The sequence below is a fragment of the Fukomys damarensis genome, unplaced genomic scaffold, assembly GCF_012274545.1.
Source record: "Fukomys damarensis isolate Sample0158 unplaced genomic scaffold, DMR_v1.0_HiC HiC_scaffold_24, whole genome shotgun sequence".
NCBI classification, from domain to species: domain Eukaryota; kingdom Metazoa; phylum Chordata; class Mammalia; order Rodentia; family Bathyergidae; genus Fukomys; species Fukomys damarensis.
Window position 1 is genome coordinate 57435565 of NW_022900936.1, and position 23387 is coordinate 57458951.

A 23387-nucleotide genomic window follows, 5' to 3' on the forward strand; every position below is an offset into this window, starting at 1 on the left:
TGGGGAAAAAAGTGGGAACCATGGAGGCCTGTGGGAGACTAGCGTTGCCTCTCCCACATGGAATCTGTTTAGAAGAGTTACGTTGCACTCCTCTGAGTTCCTTGGCCTCCATGTTCTCCCTTCCCTCTCCCTTCCTGTGCAGGCCGCCAGGCCTGCTGAAGACCATGCCAGATCCAGCTTTGGCTCTGATAAGTCCGGACCACCATGATTCACATTAATTTTCCCATTGCTAAGTTTATAGTTTATATTTGGATGATCAAAGAAATATGTGTGATGTGGGCTGCTGGCAAGTAAATCTTTTTTTCCTTCTCTCTTTCTTCAATGTATTTTTTTCAAACCATTTTATTTCTTCATCTTGTCCAAAAGAAACTCCCCAACTCTGCAAACCAGCCCTGCCTCCTAGCAGCCTTGAAGTCAAATAAATGAGATGGTCTCACAGACATCTTCTCTGTTCATCTGGTTGCCAGACTCGGTGACGACGTGGCTCCCATCTTTGACTTGTCTTTGAGGATTAATCACATTTCTCATTCCGTGTCTTTTAAAAAATATTTTTAATTGGTTCAAGCCAAGGAATTCCTGAAGCCTTAGGCCAGTTCATTGCAAATCATTTAATGACATTGCAAAATAAGTTTTAAAACTGCTCTCCTTCCTCCCACACCCTCCCTTTCTTCCACCCCAAGTTTTCTACCCCTGTCTTTACTTTGACTTTCTGCCCTCAGCACCTCTTCCTGCCAGTCTCTTCTGTCTCTTCTCCGTCCTCAGCTTTTCACCACCACTCACATCTTGGTGTATGCCTTACCTCAATTAAAAGAAAAAGACAAAATTTGACAACTAATTTGGCACCTGCATAGATTCTTATTTTCCTCCCCATGTAAACCGTTTTTATTTAAATAAAGCATTCCTCACTTTCGTTAGAACGTGTGTTTGAGGAATTTTATGTCATGTTTCCATAGCTGTCGGAAAAGGGCTTTGTTTGGAGCCAAAATTATTTGTGCAGTTGGACTCTTAAAAAAAAAAATCCCCCAAAGAGCAAACATATCCACTGTATTGGGCTGCAAATAAGGAGCAGTACTTATTCTGCCAACTTCCTCCCTAAATTCCTTGCAGATCCCAGTGGCCTGGCATATGTTGGGATGCTGGCAGAGGAGGTGAGGACGGTGTTGGAAGACACTGATCCTGTGAATGACTGTCACCTACCAAGCATTGTCCTTACCTGCCTTGTCAGTTAGACAAAGAGCTCTCTAGAGTTGGGAGGTTTTTTCCCCTTTGTGTTTTCTGCAGTGCCTGGTACAACAGACAATTCTGAGCACCTGGATGAAGGAAGGTATCCATGATGCCTGAAGGGATAGTGCTACACCAAAAGCCAACTGCAAAATACACCATTTGGCTCAGCTTTGTGAGCTACCGTTGTTTTTGGCTTTAGTGGCCTGAGTGCCTTTTTACCCACAGATGGAAAGGTTTAGTCACATCTCCAAATGCATGGCTTCCAAGGAGTATCTTCAGGCCGTGGACACCGCAGGCTGTCTTACCTCACAAGCTCCATCAGCTCCATCTCCACCCTGCCTCTCCACGCTTGCCTCCCATCCTCAGCAGATGACTTTTGTGGGTTTCCATTTGTAGAGCACTTTATTGCAAGGGTTAGCTGTGGGGTCATCTTCATATGACTTGAGGTTGAGAGCAGTGTGTGAATCTTTGCCCAGCAATGAAACAGCGCAGGGCTTAGGAGAGCGGGCACACTGCTGGAAGCCACTCAGTGTGGCAGTGCCAAGGACCCTCCACCTTCGCATGCTCCACACTCAAATCCATCTGCAGGGCCAAGAGCTGAGGACTCAGTCAGAGGAAGCTCTCAGTAGTTTTATCTCCTCAACCCAAGGGCCATCTCTGCAGAAGAGACTGTAAGGCAGGGAATGACCACAGGGCCTAAGTAGTGCTTCATTAGGACAGAACCTTTCTGAGCTTTGTAACATCAGCCATACATCTAGTAATCTGCCATTGGGACAAGTTGAGGCTTGGAGGCCATGAGAGTCAGGGAACAGAATTATCATTCAGGCCAGAAACTTGCTGATGGCCCTGAGGCTGCTGAGCCATCCAGGCGGCTATGCCAAATGAGCCCCGTGTGGTGCCCACAGTCTGGTGGGTCCTATCCAAACCTCAGCAGATGAGTGCAGGCTTGTCCTGTTATCCCTGAGAACACTGAGGGAGAGTGGGGCAAGACTATGTGAGAAATGCCTTCGTGGCATTCACTAACATTCTCTTAAACATTCAGCCCAGCTCGTGGAGATGGGATGTTGATGCCTCCCACAGCATGCAGCCAAAGGTGCCATCTTACTCAACCTCCTACTGCAACAGAATAGAGCTTAGATTTGCAGCTGATAGGCAGACTGGGGGAAAAGATGGAATGAGAAAACCCCTTGAAAGTGATTGTTAGATGTATGGATTATACTGGGGGTGTTGAGCAAAAACCCAACACACCTCAGATGCGTAAGGTCCCTGCAAATTGGGACATAAGCCTAGAGGTAAGATTTGGCAGTTCATTTTGAGGATGTGTGAATACACACCAAATGCTACAATTTAATTCATAGCTCTTGTTAAGGTAGAATGAAAACTAGTAAGTGGCAAGAAAGAAACTCAAGGGGATTCCAGATAAAACTGTCAATTCGTGGGTTCATATAGAATCCTGGTGAGGGCAACTACCCCATGTGCCTCTAAAAATCTTTGGTTTTCTTTTTTCCCCCGAGAAGAAAAATATGTGTCTGATGTATCCTTTAAATGTGACAGGAAGCACAATGCACATCACTCGATGTATATTTAAACAAATCCCTGTAACCAGCACATCCAGGAGTACTACAGAAGTGGTATGTCGGAATATACATCTTCACTCTGGACTTTGAGCCCTGAGAAGGAACCAGGAAGCACTCAGTGTGGACATTGAAATGCTGTGGGGTTTTCTCAGGAAGCACAAAGTTGAATGAGAAACGAAGTCAGAAACTCAGAGATGGTCCCAACGACCAGGGCTTCTGATGTCAGGGGGAGCTGAGAAGGAGCAAGAGTGGCCTACAGGCATCTGACTAAAGGAAGAACGCACACAGAGAGGATGCAGAAGAGGAGTGTGAGGGAAGCAAGAAGATTAAAGCTGCAAAAACATTCCTCTGATGGATTTTTCAAACACAGCAGCCAACAGGCAGGGACAGGTGTCCTGTCAAGCTGTTTCCCCTGAAGCCTAATCCAGCCTTCTGTGGCAGAGGCCGTCTGACCCATTTGTAATCGAAGGGCCTGCCCCTTATTCCCAGTGAGGCACTGCGAGCAGCCCCAGGATTTTGCAGAGTCAGGGACCTGGGAACAGGCTGCATTGTTTCATATGAGGCCGACTGGATCTCCTCTCTGCATCTGCCCCTCTGATAGCTGATTAGGCTGTTACTGATCACCAAGTCTCCACCCCTCTGGCCTCCTTCTTGCCCCCCCCCAAAGAAAAGAAACTTGGAGGGGGTGCTCTCTGATTTTTAGATCATTCATCACTGCATTATTCTGCCTTTGATCCTTTCCTGAAGCTTGAGTTTTACTGCAACAGCCTAACTGAGAGTTTTTGCCTAGTAAAGCAACAGCTAAGGCTTAAGCTGAGGAGGCACAGTGGGAGGGGACACAGCCAAGGACCAAAATGCTGCTTATTTGTTTTGAAGCCAGGAAGCCTCTCCTGCCAGTCGGCCCTTGTGGGGAGCTGGATGCCCAGCTGGAATATCCTGGGTCCAGCCCTCACAGGCTGTTGTGCACATGTTGGCATCAGAACAGAAGAGCTGTTGGGCTGCATGGCTGACCCATGCCCAACTTCGTGCCTCCTCCACTGCATGGCCTTCTGTCTCCACCCCAGCAGTTGTCAGAGGGCGCAGAAGGAGCCAAGAGGGACTTAAGCAGGCCCAGTGTTTTCTAGCACAAGGTTGGGGAGGTGGGCACCTGGACGAGCACAAGCTCCATGCCTGGATAAGCCTTCAGTTACACTGAGCTGGAGCCCGGGGGCCATAGAGGTGGAGATGACATTCTGATGCCAAACTCCTTTCAGTTGCTCACATCTTTCTTGCAAAATGATCTGCTAGGTTTAAGTATATTTTTGCTTGAGGCAAATTTCCTTGGAATGAGGTAAAGGAAAATGGGGGGTGGGACTCTTGGTGGAGTAGCTTTGGATTTATCAGACCGTGGAAGAGAGCACTTCTCAGTGCCTGAGGAATTTTCCAGATGCTGGGAGCCCGCAGTCACTCAGAGCTCTCATTGTGGGGAGCCTCCTGACTTGGCAGGTATAGACACACTGGCCTGAAGAAGGAGTAAGGCCTTTGCATTTTTTAAGTGAATTGCTTCCAAAACAGCAAAGTTACCAATACTTAGCTAGAATACATTGATCTCAAGCAATACCCTTCCCATAGTTCAAATCTTTCTCTTCTCAGAGAGAAAACTTATTAGCTGTTTTGGCTGAGAGGCTCAGCCAGGACTGGGCTGTATAATTCTCAAAGTGCAGTGTAGAATGGAAATGTAGGGGCCTGTGTTCAAACGTGATTAAGAAATGTTAATATGAGCCAGGTATAGTGCCGTGTGCCTGTAAACTCAGCGTTCTGAGAGGCTGAGGCAGGATTGTGAGTTCAAACCCAGCCTGGATAATTCGGTGACTTAGGGAGACGTTGTTTCAAAATAAAACTGAGTACAAAAATTAAAATAAACTGGAAATGTAACTCAGTGGGAAGGCCCTGGGTTCGACCCTCAGTTTTGCCAAAAAAGGAAGGAAGGGGAGGGGAGGGAGAGAGAGGAACAAAGGGAGGGAGGGGAGAGGAGCGGGAAAAGGAAAGAGAAGAAGCAGTGAGGGGAGGGAAGTAAAGAAAGAAGGAAGGAAGGCTAAGATGTTGACAGCAGAGCGTTAAAGCAAGCATTGCCCACCCCACCCCCCAAGCTGAGATGTGGACTCAGGCTTTCAAACTGTGCTTTCATTCTAAAAGGATTTAGAGAGCATTTGCTGTACCCTGAATATTATGCAATTGGATTGGGGTAGGGAGTGCAAAATTAATAGACTTCCCACTAGGAATTTATAACTTCAGGTCAGAACTCTGCCCCCCCTTAAATAAACTAATTTTTTAAAAGCCAAAGCTCTGTGCCCATCCACTGAAAGGAGCGCATGAGCGAGCGAGCTTACCTTAACCAACAGGGAGCAATTGTTCAGCCTGGAAAGTGAAACAGGGCAATAGAAGTGATTCAAGCAGTCTGTCATTGTTTTTGCTACACTGATCAGCATGCCCTTCTTACTTCACATTTGCTAGACCTATTCCGCCTCTTTCCTACGACCCCAGGTGTAACTTCTCAAGAAATGTTCTACTTTCAAAATAGGTTCTGCTGGCCATACTTCAGTAAAAGGTTCCTAAAACATTAGTCTTGCTAGGCCCTTGAGCTCATGGGGCAGACCAAATTCAACTAGGGAGTGTGGGTTCACGGGGTACGTAAACGGGCATATCATCATTTGTGGGGCTCAGCTTCAACCATTACTGAGTGTCAACTAGGACCTGAGTTAGGCTCAAAGGACACACACATTAACAAGGCTCAGTTCCTACCCCTAGAGTTCACAGTCTAACATTGTCATCAAAGGGACAGTGATCCCTTTCCTTTCTGGCTTGGCCTGACTGAGAGCTTCTGGAAGGTTCCATTAAGTAGGAAACCTCCTGACCTTGCCAAGTACCTTGCTCACCAGGCTTCCCTGTGGTGACAGTAGTTTGTTTTTGGTAATTATCTTCTGTGAGAAACCTGATTCCTACCTGTTTCTGTTGCCCTGTTCAAGTCTCCAGCAGAAACAACACAGGCAGGTGGAGTCTTGCAGTGAAGTTGCAATAGGTCCCTACAGATGCTATCAGTCTGGGGCCTGAGCAAAATTTGGTGTGGTCAGATTCTCCAGGGCTTTCTAAGTGCCATAATAAAGACAGTGTCTGGGTAAAATATTTTCATTCCTCTTATTTTATATTCCATGAGTTTTACTTCCTCTCAATATAAATTCAGTTGCAGTCTTAAAAACCCAATTTCCAATTTGGAACTTGGTTTTTCTGTACAAACGGCTCCTATTTTGTTCAGCAACATGAGTGATTTGGCTCATACAAAGAGGGATTTGTGTTTTCAACTCTTGGGTTGTTTGGTTTCAGATGGGTTGCTGTCCTCTCCCAGTCTTGGACCAGGCTTCCCACAGAGTCAAGGCGGAAGAGGTGGCCATGAGGCTGCCAGACACTGCGGGACCCTTGCCTCCATTCCACTGCCATGAAGGCGCACTGGGGTGCTGTGAAGTCCTAGGAAATTCCTCTCTGCCTGGGAGAACCCTCAGGGCATTCACAGAGTTCCCACCCCACCCCAAGGAGGATTATCCTTGATGTGTGATGCGGAGGGCAGCTCCTAGGTGGCAGGAGTCGGCCCTCTGGGTATGACTGTGGTTGGTGACTGGGTGGAATCTTGGGCCTGACACTCTTCACTGTGAATGTCTGAAAAGAAAAACCTGGGAGGGAGTTTTGATTGAACTGGAGGAAAGACTTCAGCCTTTTCTTTCATTGTCCTCTTCTGTCTCTGTTAGCTGAGCCTCCTGACTGCTGTGCTCACACCTTCCTACTGTGACCATAACGATGTCTGGGGCAGACAGGCAGAGCCAGCTCTCCCCCAGGTCTCTCCAAGGAATTCTCTGCACTTCCCCTGGTTCATATCCTAGGCATAGAGCAAGCTAAACCCTCATGCGGCGTGGCTCGCACATTCCATGCTTACAAAGCAGAACACTGAGAATGGACCCAGAGCATCCCCAACAGCCCCCGGTGTGAGGCTCCGCAGGTGTTTCTTGTGACTGACGATAGCAGTCTGCCTGGAGAGGTTGCGGTCTTGTTCCCCACTGAAGCCCGGTTGACTTCTCTCCACAGATCTCCAGGACTTCAAGTTAGATGTGCAGCATGTCATTGAAGTGGATGAGGGGAGCACAGCGGTCATTGCCTGCCACCTGCCCGAGAGCCACCCAAAAGCCCAGGTCCGTTACAGCGTCAAGCAAGAGTGGCTGGAGGCTTCCAGAGGTGAGTGAGGGCACACTGACAGCCTGTGGGGTCAGGGTTTCCCTCAAGACAAAGACAGCTTCTTTCCACAACTGACCCTGCACTCAAGGACGAGTCAACCAGACTTAAACCAAACCCAACCTCACCCCACAGCTCAAAATGCATATCTTTTGAAACATTCTGTAGATCTTCCAGCGAGAAAAGGAATACATATGTATTATAGAAAACACAGACAGCTCTTTTTGAAATTGTAAAAACCCTGATTGTACCGCTCAGAACTGGAGATGGAGAGAAGAGCATTAATCCATGTGTCCCCAGCAGAGGTTTGGCGGCATCCCCTGTGGGAGCCTCCACTCCATCTGTCACTTGCCCAAGCAGCTCACACCTGGGTGGCCCAGCAGCAGGCAGACACCAGGCTTGGTGACACCACGACTCCCGGGAGTGGCCTCCAGCGGAGCTCAGAGCTGATGGCCAGGGCTTTGCTGCCAGGAAGCTGAAGGCCACCCGAGTTGCTGGGCCGTCCATCAGCTGTGAACCTGCTCCCTGCCCAGAGAATCTGAACACATGCTCCGGGCTCCACCCACACCCCTGGGACAGGAGCGCACAAAGCAATGTGCTGGGCAGGGTTTCCAGTGGCCTTCATGAGGAGAACAGTGGTCATAGGATAGACTACTCCCTCATTTTCGGTGGCAGAAATTCAGCAGTGAGGTGGCTCAGAGCAGTGACTACGATGAAGCTCGAGGGACCGTTCCAAGGTTCCCTCCCTTCTGGTGGTTTTTCAGGAATGATCCCCTCTTCCATATGTATAGCATGGGCTCTTCAATCCTTATGGTGGCAATACGCACTGTGCCTTTTTCAAAACGAGTAGACAGGACCCAAGAGGTTAATTAACTTGTTCAAAATCATACAGTTACTGTCCAGCACACCCAAAGCTTGAGCCCACGTCTGGCTGACCCTAACCCCTGTGCCCTTTCTATCCTCTCCTAGCTCCCTTGAAAGCATACAATGCTCTTCCAAGATAACATACTGACCCAGGGGCAGTTAAGCCAGTTCATGAGCTGATAGCTTAGTATGGCTCTCACCCTGACATCTCTGTCCCACTTGGTAAGGTTTTATGAGACTTGCATTTTAGACATGGGCTGGTCACCCTCCCCTCCTTCCCTTACTCTACGGGAGCTTCAGAGTACAGTATTCTGAGCTCAATCCCCCCCCCCATTCTCTGCCTTTTCCACAGACAACTACCTGATCATGCCATCAGGGAACCTCCAGATTGTCAATGCCAGCCAGGAGGATGAGGGCATGTACAAGTGTGCTGCCTACAACCCAGTGACCCAGGAAGTGAAAACCTCTGGCTCCAGTGACAGGCTGCGTGTGCGCCGTAAGGGCCAGACTCACCTGTTGGGGTGGGGTGTTGCTCATGGAAAGGGCAGCAGAGCTGGGCACAGAGGTGGAAACCTGTGGCACCACAGTCCCAGCTCCAGTCCTTTGTGCTTGGGGGTGGCAGGGAGACAGTGAAGCTCGCACCAGCAGACACCTGGCACTCAGCAGGGGGATCTCTCTGCTGACCAACAGTGCCAGCCTCTCACCACACAGGCTTCTTTGGCTGGCTCAGGGGCATGTGAGGCTTGTTGGTGACATCAGAGCACTGTGGGGGGCCTCCCTTCCTCTTGCCTACTGAGGAGTTTCCTTCACAGTGTGTGAGCAGGGTGGGATTGGTTGTGTTGTGTGTGTGCTGGTCGGGACGGTTTACATAGATTGCAAGCCCCCATCAGGCTGTTAGATTCCAAATTCCTGCACTTTGGGATCTTCCTGGGTCTGGGCCACCCAAGGCAGGCTGGAGGGGACTTCCTGCAGGAAGCTGAGGTACTGTTTTCCTCTTCTCACTTCTCCAGGCTCCACAGCCGAGGCTGCCCGCATCATTTATCCCCTGGAGGCCCAGACCGTCATTGTCACCAAAGGCCAGAGTCTTATCCTGGAGTGTGTGGCCAGTGGGACACCAACCCCACGAGTTACCTGGGCCAAGGATGGGTCCAGTGTCACTGGCTACAACAAGACGCGCTTCTTGCTGAGCAACCTGCTCATTGACAGCACCAGCGAGGAAGACTCAGGCACCTACCGCTGCATGGCCAACAATGGAGTGGGGGAGCCTGGAGCAGCCGTCATCCTCTACAGTGTGCAGGTGTTTGGTGAGCATCTCCCTGGCCTTCCCCCTGGTCTCCATGGCCTTTTAGCAGCACGAACCCCGGCTCGGAGAGGACTCATCTTGTGAAAGGTCAAAGCCAGAAAGTGAAAGTGGCTCACTGAGGAGTCAGAGATCACCAAATGCCAGGGCAAGGGCCGGAGGTCCTGTGCCCTCTTTAGTTCCTCTTTGTCATGACTGATGTAGGAGGTAGGGGACGTTTAGGCAAAGCCAGCAGCTAGATGGAGGAGGGAGCCACTCATAGCCATGTCTCTTCCTGGCCTATTGGGCACTGGGAAGGGAAGCTGTAGCAAAACTCATCCCTGCTGTTGTTTCCCACAGAACCCCCCGAGGTCACCGTGGAGCTATCGCAGTTGGTCATCCCGTGGGGTCAGAGTGCCAAGCTCACCTGTGAGGTGCGTGGGAACCCCCCACCCTCTGTGCTGTGGCTGAGGAACGCCGTGCCTCTCACCTCTAGCCAGCGCCTGCGGCTTTCCCGCCGGGCCCTGCGCGTGGTCAGTGTGGGGCCCGAGGATGAAGGCGTCTACCAGTGCATGGCTGAGAATGAGGTGGGGAGCGCCCACGCAGTGGTCCATCTCAAGACCTCTAGGCCAGGTAAGCTGCCCCTGGGCCGATTCTGACCGATGCTCATATAACCCTTTTCTCAAATCAAATCTAGCCTAGAAACCCTGTATCAAAAGTAGATAAAAGTGTCTTTTAATTGTAAATTCAAAGGTACATTAGCCTAATAAGTCAGGTGTACAAGTCTGTGGGCTCCTGGGCTTCCTTGAAAACAAGTCTGACCATCACTGCTTTATGGGTAACAGAAGCAGGTCTCTCCTCAGTTTGACTTGTTCCATTTGTCGTCTGTAACAACTGAGCCATTACTGTGCGCTCACACTGGGCTGGGTAATGCAGGGGATATAGAGCAGCATGAAGACCCTGCCTACAGAAACTCTCCTGTGGAGGAAATAAAAGTTTCCATGGAAAGGATTTGGAAAAAAAAAAAAAAAAAAAAAAAAAAAAACAACAATAAAAAAAAAAAAAAAAAAAAAAAGAATACTACAATACTATGTCAGTGTTGGAGGTCAAGTGGAGCAGAAACGAGTGCTGGCAGCCTGTGGAAGCTTCCGGAAGGAACTCTTGCCCCTCTTGGTTCCCAGAAAATATTCATTGTTTGCTTCACATCTAATGATAGGTCACCTCTGGAGAAGGAAAAGGCCCATGGTATCGAGATCCTACAGTGAGAGGCTGGGGTGTGGCCCAGCGGAAGAGCCCTTGCCTAGCATTTGTGAGGCCCTGGGTTGGAGGCCCAGTACTGTACAGAAGACATCTCACAGTGAAGGGACATGTCCCCATCCTTAGTCCCCAGTGTAGACATGGGAAGAAGGTACGAGTTGAAGGGTTCCTGCACATTGCGCCCCTGAAGATTTAGGAAGTATAGAGATGCTTGTCTGCCACCTTGAGTGGCACAAAAGACCTGGGCCAAGTGGCCAGGCTGCCTTTCCCTTCTGGCAGGACAGAGACACTGCCTCTCTTCCAGAGCTGACTGTGTGTCACAGAGTGGCCTGTTGGCAGCCTCAAGTCTTCTCTGACTTGTTCAGAGTTTTCTTCCTGGCAGGTACTCCAGGGCACATTAAACCCTGATCTTCCCCTCTTTCCTGCTTGGTCCCAGGCACAACCCTGAAACCCCGGCAGGATGCTAAGGCAGCCACTGCCACACCTCCTGTGCCACCCTCCAGACCTAGCAGCCCTGACCAGAAGCTGAGGGAGCCACCAGGGCTCGCCAGGGCCCCAGCGTCGATGCCGCCTGCTTCCTCAGAGTGCCCAGGGGAGAAGGAGCAGGCAGCTCCTGCTGAGGCTCCCATCATCCTCAGCTCGCCCAGGACCTCCAAGACTGACTCCTATGAGCTGGTGTGGCGGCCTCGGCATGAGGGCAGCAACCGGGCACCCATCCTCTACTACCTGGTGAAGCACCGCAAGGTATGGCTGGCATCGTGCAGCTGCCTCACCGCTAGGCCAAATGTGGTCACTGCACCTTCTGCTGTCTCCAGGGAGCTCCAGAAGCTGCCCCCCACTACTCCTTACTGCTGCTCATACCTTCTGTCTCCTCTAACACCTGTCCCTATCACCCGGCTGTGTTATGGGCAGGTGAGACCCAGAGAGGACCAGGCAAAGGTCCTCGGGTCTAAGGTCTGTGCACCCATCCCCAGAAAATAGTTGCAGCATCTAGTCCTGGAGCAGAGTTAACAGGCTTCTCCTACAGAACCTTCCTCCCATTTTTCCTCTGTCATTTTTTGTTGATTTTTGTTTTGTTTTATTTTGTTTTTTAACCAAAGTAAGCTCTGCTGGGTACATAGCGGCAGGAACTCTGGCATGGTGAGTAGCTCTAATGCCAGGAAAACAAATATTTGTGAACAAGTGTTTTCTCTGAGGGCTGTAAAATGCCCCTCAGTACTCAGAAACTGTCCTGGCTAGGGCTTGACAAGCAGGCATTTGGGCTCCAAGCCCATAGTGGTGTTCAGACCTCCGCTGTTTCTCCCTGACAGAAGGGGTCTGTCCAGGAGATGTCTTGGGAGCTGTCAGGGAGGGAATCTGAGGTGTGACAGGAGGAAGGGACAGAGAAGAGCCAGCCCCAACCTTCTGGACACCATGTCTTATGCAGCAGGACAGGGCCTCTAGGCTGTCACCCTCTTTTGAGGCTGTTCAGGAAGAAGAAACTCCCTGTAAGAAAACACCTTGGAAACATTTCTGTTCACTCTGAGTAATTATTGTTCTCAAATGGATTTTTAAGTAGTGTATCATAAATCCTAAGTTTTTAGTAAGCATTTACATTATTTTGCTTACGAAAGTGCAATGTGCACTGGGTAGAAAATCTTTGTGTGGGGAACTACTTTTTCTTTTTCCAGAAACAAACAAAACCAGCCCCTTACTGTGGTAGGCATTGGTCATGAAGAAGCAGCGTCCTTGCCACGAACCCCATAGGCCTCTTGCATTCTGTCCTTTCTTTTCCTTCTCATGCTCTCCTTGAAGACAAGTGCACCCGGGGTCAGAAAACTCTAAGGCACAGCGGCCCCCTGCTGCCCTGTGCTGCCCCTACTTCCAACATGGGAAGGGTGACTTGCTTTAACCCTCAGCCTGCTGGCCTCCTCACTGGCAATCAGCAAAGGGGGTGAAGGCATTTGTAACAAGAAGCAGCCTTGTTCAGCATGTACTCCAGGGCAGGGCTGCTCCCCATCCTTATTTCCCTGTGTAACTGGACACCTCTATCTGAGCTATAGACAAAGATCAGGGAAGGCCGAGCGCCCATGGTCCCAGAGGGACAAAAGCCAGAATGAGAGCAAGAATAATATTTTTCAGGCCAATAGGTGGCCATGAACTGCCTTACACAAGAAGCATGCTGGCAAGGGCCATGCCATGGTGATCCGGAAATGCCCGGCTGAGGCCACATTCACCCTCTCAGCATGGGTGACAGTGACTAATTACCCATGCATTTCTTATTTTCATTTCTGGGCCCAGTGGAAGTGTGGGACCAGCACTGGGAGGCCAGGGGGAAGAAGAGGAGGGAGGGAAGAGAGGGTCTGGACAGGGCCCCTGCTGGACTTGGCTTCTATTAGGCTCCAGCCTGGAGGCACTTTGCGTTGTTAGGGGGACACTGCCAAGGCAAAAGCCATTCTCACTTGTGGAACTAACATATCATCACCAAAGAATTTTGAATCAAAAGACAGCATTTGGGTTATGTTTCTTTCATTCCCTTGTCTTTTGGGTGATTGGGAATCATTCACTTTTTCACACGCACAGAGCAAGTTTCAATTCCTGGTGCATCTGCAGACTCTGGGCTACTGTGTTTGGGTTTCCTGCACCGCTGGGGATTCTCAGTTTGTAAAAACTTCTCTCCTTGGAACAAATCCTGGAAGCCTGACATTAATGAGTCCAGGCCATCCCCGTCCCTTCAATGGTAGGTTTTGTTCTACTTTGGAATATTCTGCTTAGGGAGAAGAGCTTTCTCTACCAGCTGTTTTCTTCCTTCAGCAAGCCCCAGCTTCAGTCTGCAAGCTCTGAGAGGCACAGAGCTGGCCCTTGTCCTGAAGGTAGTAGGTGAGAGAAAGTCATTTCACTATCACTATTGGGTGCCTGGAACATGCTTGTTTTTTTCCTTTAGATTTAGAGAGTGTGCCATTAAAAATTCATTTTAGTAGTTGCAGTTCAGCAGCTGTTTTTACATTCTAAGCAAGGACTGAGAAGATGAAAATGGTAGGAGCTTCCTGGGTGAAGGGTGTGGGACAGGTCAGTGGAGGGGCTGGGCATGTGTTAGGCGCCTCTTTATCCCAAGCTAAATGCTAAAAACTTCCTATAAATTGTGCACTTTAACTTCAGAATCATCTGAATGATTTTATTTGCCTCGTTTAAGGAATGAAATAGGGAGCTTGCTCAGAGTTACACAACTGAGGACCGCCTGCTCCCAGACTTCTCTTTCTAGGACAGTTACACTGCCAGGTTTCCCTGTTGCCTTGAGCAAATCACTCATCCCTCCAAGCTGAGTCTGCACATTTGTGAAGTGGGAACACTGTTGACTCCAATCACTAGGGCTGTTGTGAAGACAAACAAGGTAGTCCAGATAAATCACTCCGTGTGTGCCTCAGTCATATTGACACTCAGAAAATATTGCCGTCTGTACTGATTCTGCTTTTGTTATCATTCTCAACAACTTGTTAGAATGTAGATGAAGGAACTGTGTTTAGTTCAGGTACAGCAAAGAGGAAGAATATTAGATATGCGCAGGTTTGGGAAAGTATCAGGGAGGAAGTCTTTGTGGAGTTCTTAGCACTATGAGCCAGGCCTTCTGAAGTTCATCAAGGAGCTTTCCCTGGTGAGACCATTAGATGAGGGTCCGTCCGGTAAATTTGGTGTCCCACCATGAAGAGGGCCATTCTGAGCTCCGGAGAACCCTCAGAGCCCACCTGGCTCATTTTCCTTCCACTCCTGCTCCCCAGGCTCAGCTCCTCGTGGCTTCCAACAACAGCCCACCGATTGCATTAGATACAGTGCACTGGACAGCAGGAGATGCTATTCCTTACACCAGGCACCTTCTCCAGCAGGTCTCAAACTCCTCTGATGATTGGATCATCTCTGGCATTCCAGCCACCCAGCACCGCCTGACCCTCACCAGATTGGACCCTGGGAGCCTGTATGAAGTGGAGATGGCAGCACACAACTGCGCTGGCGAGGGCCAGACTGCAATGGTCACCTTCCGAACTGGTAAAGTCAAGCATGACGCCCTGCTTGTGATTTCCATGGGGCCACGCAAGTTATGCCTGGTTCAGGAACAAAATCCTTTACCTCGCCCCAGCCATTCACCTGGCACCCATTCCTCCTTCCAGCTGCTGCCTCCCTGTGGTTTGTGTGCCCAAGCTAAGGTGCCGCCTCCTATCAGGAGAGACACCAGTCAGCCTTCTGGCATCCTTTTGCCCCTGTCTTTTGGTGTAGCAGCAACCCCACAGCAGAATGGACAGAGCCGGGAATCATACCACACTCGGTGCTCTCTGTTCTTAATTGCATCACCTTGTAAGACTTGGAAGATTCTCAGGCAATAAAGGCTTCTGTGGGAAGAAGCTATAATGCATATGTCCTCCTTTGCTGATCTCAACCCATTTTCACCCAGGACGACGGCCCAAGCCAGAGATCATGGCCAGCAAGGAGCAACAGATCCAGAGAGATGACCCTGGCGCCAGCCCCCAAAGCAGCAGCCAGCCAGACCACAGCCACCTCTCTCGTAAGCCCAAAGCCGAAGTGAGGGGCAGGGGCCATGGGCAGTCAGGACTGCACGTGCCTCTGCAGGCCTGTTCCTACAGATAGAATAAGATTTGGGTTCTGTTCACCCAGGGGTCCTTTTGTCATTGCCCATTTAATGAGTAAATGTAGATCGAAGTTTCTCAAATAAAAGTAGAGTCTGACCCCGGAATTACTGACTCTGACATTCTAAAAAATAGTGGGGCGTAGAGCAGCTGTCTTGGGCCCCACACTCTGGTTTTGCAGAAGTGTAACTGAAGTTGTCGTAGCTCCAGGTGGGAGGGTCTGCCGCAAGCACCAGTTTGGTGGAAAGGAGCAGGTTTTGTTGAGGGAAGGCTAGGTCCACTTGGAATACCACATCTTCAGAGGATATGCCCTCCCGTTTCCTTCCTTATCCAGCCCCAGAAGCTCCAGACAGACCCACTATCTCCATGGCCACTGAGACCTCAGTGTATGTGACTTGGATTCCCCGTGGGAACGGTGGCTTCCCGATCCAGTCCTTCCGTGTAGAGTATAAGAAACTAAAGAAAGTGGGAGACTGGATTCTGGCCACCAGCGCCATCCCTCCATCTCGGCTCTCCGTGGAGATCACAGGCCTAGAGAAAGGTAGGGACCTGGCCACTCTCCTGCCTGATCCCTGGGCTGCCCCTGGGCCATCTGGAGGAAGATAGAAGCTCTTCCTGCCACTCGGTCCTCCACCAGCCAGCGTGGTCACACTGATGCAGTGTACCCTGCCTTGATCCCACAAGCCCTTTCTCTCTCATTCCCTAAAACAAGCCAGAGCCATTTTGCGTACTGTTCATCTCTGATGGTGACAGAAGCTCATGGGAATCCTTTGGGAACTTGCTTTGGGGAAGGGCGGCACAGAAGATCCCTCCAGGCTGGGTCTTGATAAGCTATCAGGAAAACAAAAGGCGTTTCTTGAGTTCAGTGAGGGTCTCTCTCACCAGGCACTTCCTATAAGTTCCGAGTCCGAGCTCTGAACATGCTAGGGGTGAGTGAGCCCAGCGCCCCCTCCCGGCCCTACATGGTGTCAGGATACAGTGGCCGAGTGTATGAGAGGCCAGTGGCAGGCCCTTACATCACCTTCACAGATGCAGTCAACGAGACCACCATCATGCTCAAGTGGATGGTAAGTGGCCTCACTGCCATGGTCATGGGAGGTGGGGCAGAGATTTTTGGTGGGAGGGAGCTGGCTGCCTGTAGCAAGGGCAGGAACTCATCACTTCCCTGCCTCTGACCTTTTCCTCTCTGTGTGTTCCTCTTTCTGTGTTCCTGACTACCCCTCATAGGCACCTGAAAGTGGTGTTTAAGGAAGTTATAGGAGCTGGAGGTGCTGTTATTGGCCTGTTTGTTTTGGTGCCTTGACTAGTAGACCAAGCTGGTTTTCATTTTCAGGTTATGTCCCATCTTCCTTCTTGGCCTTCTAGCCAGAGATACTCAACTTTATGTGTACAGGGAGGTCCAGTGGGAACTGAAGTCTTTGAATAAATGCAGTTGTTTCTTGTCTCCAAAAACTTGAGGACCTCTAGATTAAAATAAGTCATGATCTCCACAGCCTTCTTCACAGAATCTCAGAGACATCATCAGGAATCTTTGCCAGGAGCCCCAGTGAAATTCAGACTTTAGACTGGGGCAGTATTTCCACACCCCAGCGATTATGCTTTAGTGATGATTTCTCTTCTCTGCTACCAACATCTCTACTCTATTCCCTGTAGTACATCCCAGCAAGTAACAACAACACCCCAATCCATGGCTTTTATATCTACTACCGACCCACAGACAGTGACAATGACAGTGACTACAAGAAGGATATGGTGGAAGGTGAGAAGCCCTTGGTGATACAGCTTCCTCTGCTGGCAAGGAGCTCTGGGTGCCAGTGAAATCTGGAGAAGCATAAAACCTGGGTCTGGTGTATTAAAGCATCTGTGCTCTGTGTCATGGACTCAGTTGTAACGTATTTGGGCCACCCAGTTAAGCCCAAATGCTTCTTTCCCATGAGGATGGGGCAATAGGAATGTGGGTGGGTGCCTAGAATATTTTCTCTAGTGTGTCCCCACCATGCCGGTCAGTGACACCAGCCAAGACAGCCTGCTTGAGTCTGGATGTGTGATCAGCACCATGAAAACAACACCCATCTCACCATGCATGGTTCTTGCTGTCCTTCCCAGGGGATAGGTACTGGCACTCTATCAGCCACCTGCAGCCAGAGACCTCCTACGACATCAAGATGCAGTGCTTCAATGAAGGAGGGGAGAGTGAATTCAGCAACGTGATGATCTGCGAGACCAAAGGTGATTTTCTCTTTTCCTTTCTTGCTACTTTCAGCAAAGTAGGGCAAAATCACTGCCCCATGCCATTCTCAGCATCTCTTCCCCACGAAGACTATTTTCCAAGGTCCTCGACATCCTCCCCTTTCATCTGAGCCTGTTGCTCATGTAAACATGAGTGAGTCACCACCGATGGCTTCAAGGAGCTTATCCATGAACTCATCAGGAACAGTGCCCATTCTTAAGCTGGGAACTTCCTATAAATACTTTATTCTTCCACTTGATACTTAACATCAGTTGGTTTATTTAACTACAACCTCATGAAATGGGGAAGAACTGAGCCTCAGAAAATACTGCAACTCAGCCTGAGTTGTGCATCCACTTAGTTGGAGAGCCCTGTTCGGACCAGGTTCGTCTAACTACAAGCCCAGGTTCTGTCTGCACTAACACATGTTAAATGCATTCACAAATTAGCTGGTGATGCGTATTTGCACATTAGTCAGGTGGGGCGCTATCATTATTTCCATTCTACAAATACTGAAAGTGAGATAAAGCCAGGTATATTGCAGAGGACATGATCAGGAGATCACAAAAGAATCGGGACAGAGGTAAATAGGTGTGCTTTTCTGTCATTGAGATGACCACATTCTGTTCCCCTCTTGGCGTTGCTCTTAGCCACTTCTCACAGATACTGAGTGCCCGCTATTTGCACATCCTGCACTCTTCCTCCTTGCACAGTGGGCAGAGGGGCAGATAGGAGGGAAGGAGGCAGACAGAAAAGAGAAGCGGAAAACACCGCAGTCAGGATGGCAGTGGGAGATCAGAAAATTGTGCTATCGGGAAGTTGAGGGAGAAGGACAGGTGTGAAAGAGTTCACTGTGCCAGATGCACCTGTAAAAGAAAACCCAGGGGAAAAGCTCCTGCTCGTCACTTTCCACCTTTGAGCCGGCGTTTCCCAAGTACTCTTTATCTCCCCGAGTTCCAAAACACCCACCTCACTGCTCTGCAGTCCAAACTCATACTTCGTACTTCGTGTCCCTGAAACCAAGAATAGCAACTCTGTGGATAAATTATTTCGTTCCCAATTCATTTGCTGGTTTTACACATTTTAAATATTTTCCTCCCGAAGTTCACCAGTTATTTTTTCAGAAAACACTATGCCAGTGCAACTCAGTGCTTGGCTCACAAAAATGTTCTGTTTTGTAATATAAAGTTCCGATCTCAGCAACACCAGATTTTACATTAGATTGCCAATTTCATGCTGAATGTAGACAACATAAGGGATTCTGAAGCCCGTCTTGTGAGTTTGACTGCCGTTTGTTTATGGGATTGGAATACTGTGTTTTCTTTTGCTTCTTGTTGTAAGGAAGATGTCAGAGAAATAGGTGCTGATGTGTGTTTTGTCCCCAATTGCAGCCCGGAAATCTGGTCAGCCTGGTCGCCTCCCACCCCCGACTCTGGCTGTACCACAGCCACCACCCCCAGACACCATGGAGCGACCAGTAGGCACTGGCGCCATGGTGGCACGTGCCAGCGACCTGCCCTATCTGATTGTTGGGGTCGTCCTGGGCTCGATTGTCCTCCTCATCGTCACTTTCATCCCCTTCTGCTTGTGGAGGGCCTGGTCTAAGCAAAGTGAGTAACGCTTCTCACACAATGAGGAAGGAGGCTGGAAGGAAGGCAGGAGGGCCGCCCAGCTCCTCAAGGAGGCTCCTGCCCAGAGTAGGGTCAGAAGGGCCTGCTTTACATCCAATGGCTGTTCAAGCTCCAGGATCCCGCTGAGGTCCCAGGGAGTTAGAAACTACTCCAAGGCTGGGCCCCTCTGTCCCAGCTCCATACCTTAGCTGGTGGGGAGTGTGAATGAAGTAGCTGCAGTTGGCCTGTCTCTGCCTCACCCGTCCTCTTCCGGTGCCCACATCTGCTCCTCCAGCCCCATGTGCAGCCTTCACTCGCCCCGCCTCTTCCCTTAAGCATTTCCCGCCTCTTCTCTTGGTGTAGAGCTGCCTGGAGCTCTCCCCTTGTCCTGGGTTAGTCTCATCTATCCACTGATGTTTGCTTCACATGCAGCCTACCTCCCTCACCTAAATAATTCTGTTTACTTACTACCTCTTTCCCCCAAACTACGTCTCCTCGTCCCTCTCACAGCAGAAAGAGGGTACATGTTAGGAAGACAGAGGTGACAGTGAGATTCTGAGAGAAATCAGAATCCTGTTGGGTGTGTCATCTCCCTGCCTACATCCTCATGTGGTTGGGAGAGTAGGACTTTTGAGCTGCCCTCGGCCTTCTTAGCCTAAGCAAACCTCTGTCCTTCTGTTCTTCCAGAACATACAACAGATGTGGGTTTCCCTCGAAGTGCACTTCTGTCCTCCTCCTGCCAGTACACCATGGTGCCTCTGGGAGGACTCCCAGGCCACCGAGCCAATGGACAGCCCTACCTCAGTGGCATCCACAGACGGGCCTATGCTAACGGGCTGCATGGGAACAGGGGGTGCCCTGTGGCTGCAGGGCACTACCCAGGCATGAAGACTCAGCAGCACTGCCCAGGGGAGCTGCAGCAGGTAATGCACTCCTGAGTGGGTGGGCAGCCGGCCAGGGACAGGAGCAAATGGGTAGGCTGCCTCTTCAGGCTTCTCCTTCTAGCTTCTCCTCCCAGCTGCTGCGCCAGGCTTTCCTTAGTCAGCCACAACCCCTCCTACTAGACAGCAAACACTGGCAAGCTTCTTAGACCCTTCGACATGACCTTTTCTTTATTCTTTCTTTTGAGTAGCAGGGTGACACCAACAGCCTGCTGAGGCAAACCATTCTTGACAATGGATATGACCCCCAGAGCCACCAGGTTACCAGGTAACCAACTTCTCCCCAGCTCTCCTTTTGTTCCTAAGCTCCAGGGCTGAGCAGTGCTTTACTCAGAGACCCTTATATCTGTCAACTCTGCTCCCTGGGATCAATACCGGTCGTAGTTATGGGTACAGTGCCCTTTCTGGTTGGGACCGTGGTCTGCTTCTCAGAATCCCTTCCTCACTGGGTGGACCAGAAATACCAACTTGGTCTCCTGGACACCCATTCACACCATCCCACACAGACTAAAATGGGAATGGGCTAGCACTGTCCACAGGGATGATGATATACCCCTTGGTGTTCAAAGGGAGCAATTGTTGCCCTGTCTTGAGTTCTGACCAGCTCTGTTAACCTCCAGGGGAGGGTGGGGGTGTAGGCCACCTCTGCTCCTGCCTTACTTCCTGTCTGGTCCTGTTTAATGTAGGGGCCCCAAGCTCAGCCCGGATGAGGGCTCTTTCTTGTACACACTGCCTGATGACTCTACTCATCAGCTGCTCCAGCCCAAAGACCACCTCCAAGAGCAGCCTGCAGCCATCAGCCAGTCAGGAATAAGGAGAGCACCCGAAAGTCCTAAGCTGGTTGCTGCCTGGGACCCTCCATTCCACTCAGGTTAGCCGGCCTGGGGAAACCAAATGTTTGTGTGTATGGGGGGAGGGTGGCCTGAGGTAGGGACCCAGAACTGAGGAGTGGCTTGGAGGAGAGTGGACAACAGTCTTAAGGTGCTGTTTGGTAAGGAGACGTCTATAGGTCTGTATGGAAGGGACAGGGCAGTGGGGTGGGTGGGTCCCTTGCTACAGAAAGCCCAAGGGGTTCTTTCTAGCTCCGGCACCGCTATCTGTGGTCCTCAAAGGCCCAGGACACTTCACCATTTCGGAGGAAGGAACCTATTTGGCCTCTGCATTTCAAGGCTCACATTTTTTTGCCTCTCATCGTCGAAGGCATCTCTAATCACTTGTTTTGTTGGGTCTTGTCTGTTAATTAAGGAGCAAGTTGCGTCAACCATTAAAGTGCCAAGTTCTTACAAACATCATCATCATAGCTCTGTGTTTCCATGGAACTTTTCCTCCTAGGGACTCAGGGCCATTGGCTCTGACCCCACCCCACTGTCTCCCTCTGGGCCAACCACCTTGGAAATCCAGGGTGCACACTAGGGCACAGGCTAGTTTGGTAGACTGGCAATGTTTCTCCATGGCGGGCAGGTTCCTTCAGGTGCAGATCCTGGACCCTGTCTCTGGAACATTAAATACTGAAAGCATTTACCGCTAGAGCCAGACCCAGCATCATGAAAATTGGACTGGGGTGGACTGTGAGCTTGCACTGTGAGTGGGATGCTTCTGACCAGAAGCCACACCAACAAGTCTGGGAAGAGCAGAGCTTTCTTCTGCATTCCACCCACTCCAGTTTCATCTGCCTCTGGTTCAAGCTGAGAGCCTAAGTGCTCTACAATCCCAGGTCCCAGGGTAGGCAGGATGTGGATAGGAAGGGGCCCTCCCCACAAGAGTGAGGCCTTGGTGGGAGCACAAATGCCTAAACTGGTTGTAAATTTCAGTCCCTCCCTTAGGACCAGTGTAACCAGCTCCTACCACAGATAGAGGTGGGCCCAGGACCAGTCAGTCTGTCTGGATTTTAATGTTTGCCACTTTTTGTCTCCCTCAGGGCCACCGTGCTGCTTGGGCCTAGTACCAGTTGAAGAAGTGGACAGTCCTGACTCCTGCCAAGTGGGTGGAGGAAACTGGTGTGCCCAGCTCCCCTCGGGGGCCTATGTGGGACAGGAACCTGGGATGCGGCTCTCTTCCAGCCCATCAGTGCATGTGTCCTTTGAAACACCACCTCCTGCAATTTAGGCAGAAGCCAGTATCCTAGAAAGACTATATTGTGTTTTTTTTTAAGAGACAGAGAAATTTGGTATTTATTTTTCTATTATAGCCATATTTATATATTTATGCACTTGTAAATAAATGTATATGTGTTTTTATAATTCTGGAGTGACCTAAGGAATCCTCCTGTTGATGTACAAAAGCAGAAACAAGCTGCAACATAACAGGAGTCAATCACGAAAGAACAACACAGACTGGCCAGGATGCAGATTCTTCACAGAACCGGAAGCTGCCTGGGGGCTGCAGGAGCCCCACAGAGGAGCTAATGGAAGGCTGGATCCAAGCATCCTGCGAAGAGTGCCATGGAAAAGCCAGGGCCAAGGCATCACAGACTGGAGACCTGCCCTGGTGGTGGCTGGGCCTGGCGGGCGAAAGAAGTGTTTCCTAAGATGCCATGAGAACAGACTCATGTACAGCTCATAAGCATTAACAAACCTTCCAGAATCAATCATTTGTGGCAACATATCTCTGTAAAAACAAACACTGTAACTTCTAAATAAATGTTTAGTCTTCCCTACAACCTTCAATTTAGTCATGGATGAGTCAGCGTTTTCTTTAGCCGTTAGAACTCAGTCTTGGAGAAGCTGAAGAAGATGCCCAGTTGTGATGTCTTCGGATCCAGGGAGCCTTGAGCACTGGAAGCAGTAGCAGATGTTTTTCATTTTTTAAACACTGAATGGCAGTTGTGTTTTGATTAATGCAGAATGGATTAGTAACTGTTTACTCCAAGAGGGAGACGTTATACACTAGGCCAGGAGGGGGGTTCACAGTTCTGCTGCTGACTGGATTTCAGGTAAAGCTTTGGTCATACAGGAAGAATGAAACATCCTTTTAATGTAGTGCGTGTGTGCTGAGGACCGAATGTGTCCTACAAAATACCATTTAGCTAACTGCTGTGGTACACGTGAACACATGGCGCCTGGTAAATCTACTTCCCCGCTTTCTACAGGTACACCAGCCCATGTCGCTGCTGCCGCTGACTCACGCACTTAAAATCAGCATCTACTTACTCTTGTCCAGCCAAAGGATTGGCCACATTTTCTTTCTCTTTAATTGAAATTTTAAAACCTTTCTATGAGGAAGGGAGATTTTTAAAAAGCTTCCACTGGGCTAATAGGTGAGCTGACTCCTCAGACCGGGGCTCAAGCTTGTGATGAAAGGGCTTTATACATTTCCAACTGAGGGTTTGGCAGGGAGAGTATATTTTGTAGATTGAAGTAAGCAAAAGCCAGTTACAGATGAAATGCCATTTGAGACAATCTTAAGAAATGGGCCAGAGTTTTTTCTTTTCTTTTTGTGGTGCTGGGGATTGAACCGACGGCCTTGCATATGTTAAGCTGGTACTATAGCACTGAGCTACACCAGAACGTGATAGATGCTGTCCCAGAAAAGC

The 23387-nt window shown here is 49.8% G+C and overlaps 1 protein-coding gene across 8 annotated transcripts in view; it reads left to right on the forward strand.

Annotated features, from left to right (window-relative positions):
- Boc (BOC cell adhesion associated, oncogene regulated) overlaps nucleotides 1-22562 on the forward strand; it is a 66536-nt gene extending 43974 nt beyond the window's left edge. For 7 of the 8 annotated variants that reach the window (XM_033768161.1, XM_010630106.2, XM_033768162.1 and 4 more), the window contains 16 exons: nucleotides 6915-7061; nucleotides 8275-8418; nucleotides 8933-9226; nucleotides 9562-9834; nucleotides 10895-11202; nucleotides 14316-14478; nucleotides 14882-14992; nucleotides 15409-15615; nucleotides 15960-16141; nucleotides 16728-16833; nucleotides 17181-17303; nucleotides 18696-18914; nucleotides 19602-19837; nucleotides 20047-20123; nucleotides 20542-20726; nucleotides 21774-22562. In XM_033768161.1, coding sequence (XP_033624052.1) covers nucleotides 6915-7061; nucleotides 8275-8418; nucleotides 8933-9226; nucleotides 9562-9834; nucleotides 10895-11202; nucleotides 14316-14478; nucleotides 14882-14992; nucleotides 15409-15615; nucleotides 15960-16141; nucleotides 16728-16833; nucleotides 17181-17303; nucleotides 18696-18914; nucleotides 19602-19837; nucleotides 20047-20123; nucleotides 20542-20726; nucleotides 21774-21961 — 2963 coding nt within the window. In that variant the 3' untranslated portion in view covers nucleotides 21962-22562. The remainder of the gene's footprint in view (nucleotides 1-6914; nucleotides 7062-8274; nucleotides 8419-8932; nucleotides 9227-9561; nucleotides 9835-10894; nucleotides 11203-14315; nucleotides 14479-14881; nucleotides 14993-15408; nucleotides 15616-15959; nucleotides 16142-16727; nucleotides 16834-17180; nucleotides 17304-18695; nucleotides 18915-19601; nucleotides 19838-20046; nucleotides 20124-20541; nucleotides 20727-21773) is intronic. The other variant, XM_010630112.2, reaches the window with a different exon arrangement.
- Nucleotides 22563-23387: the final 825 nt, after the last annotated feature.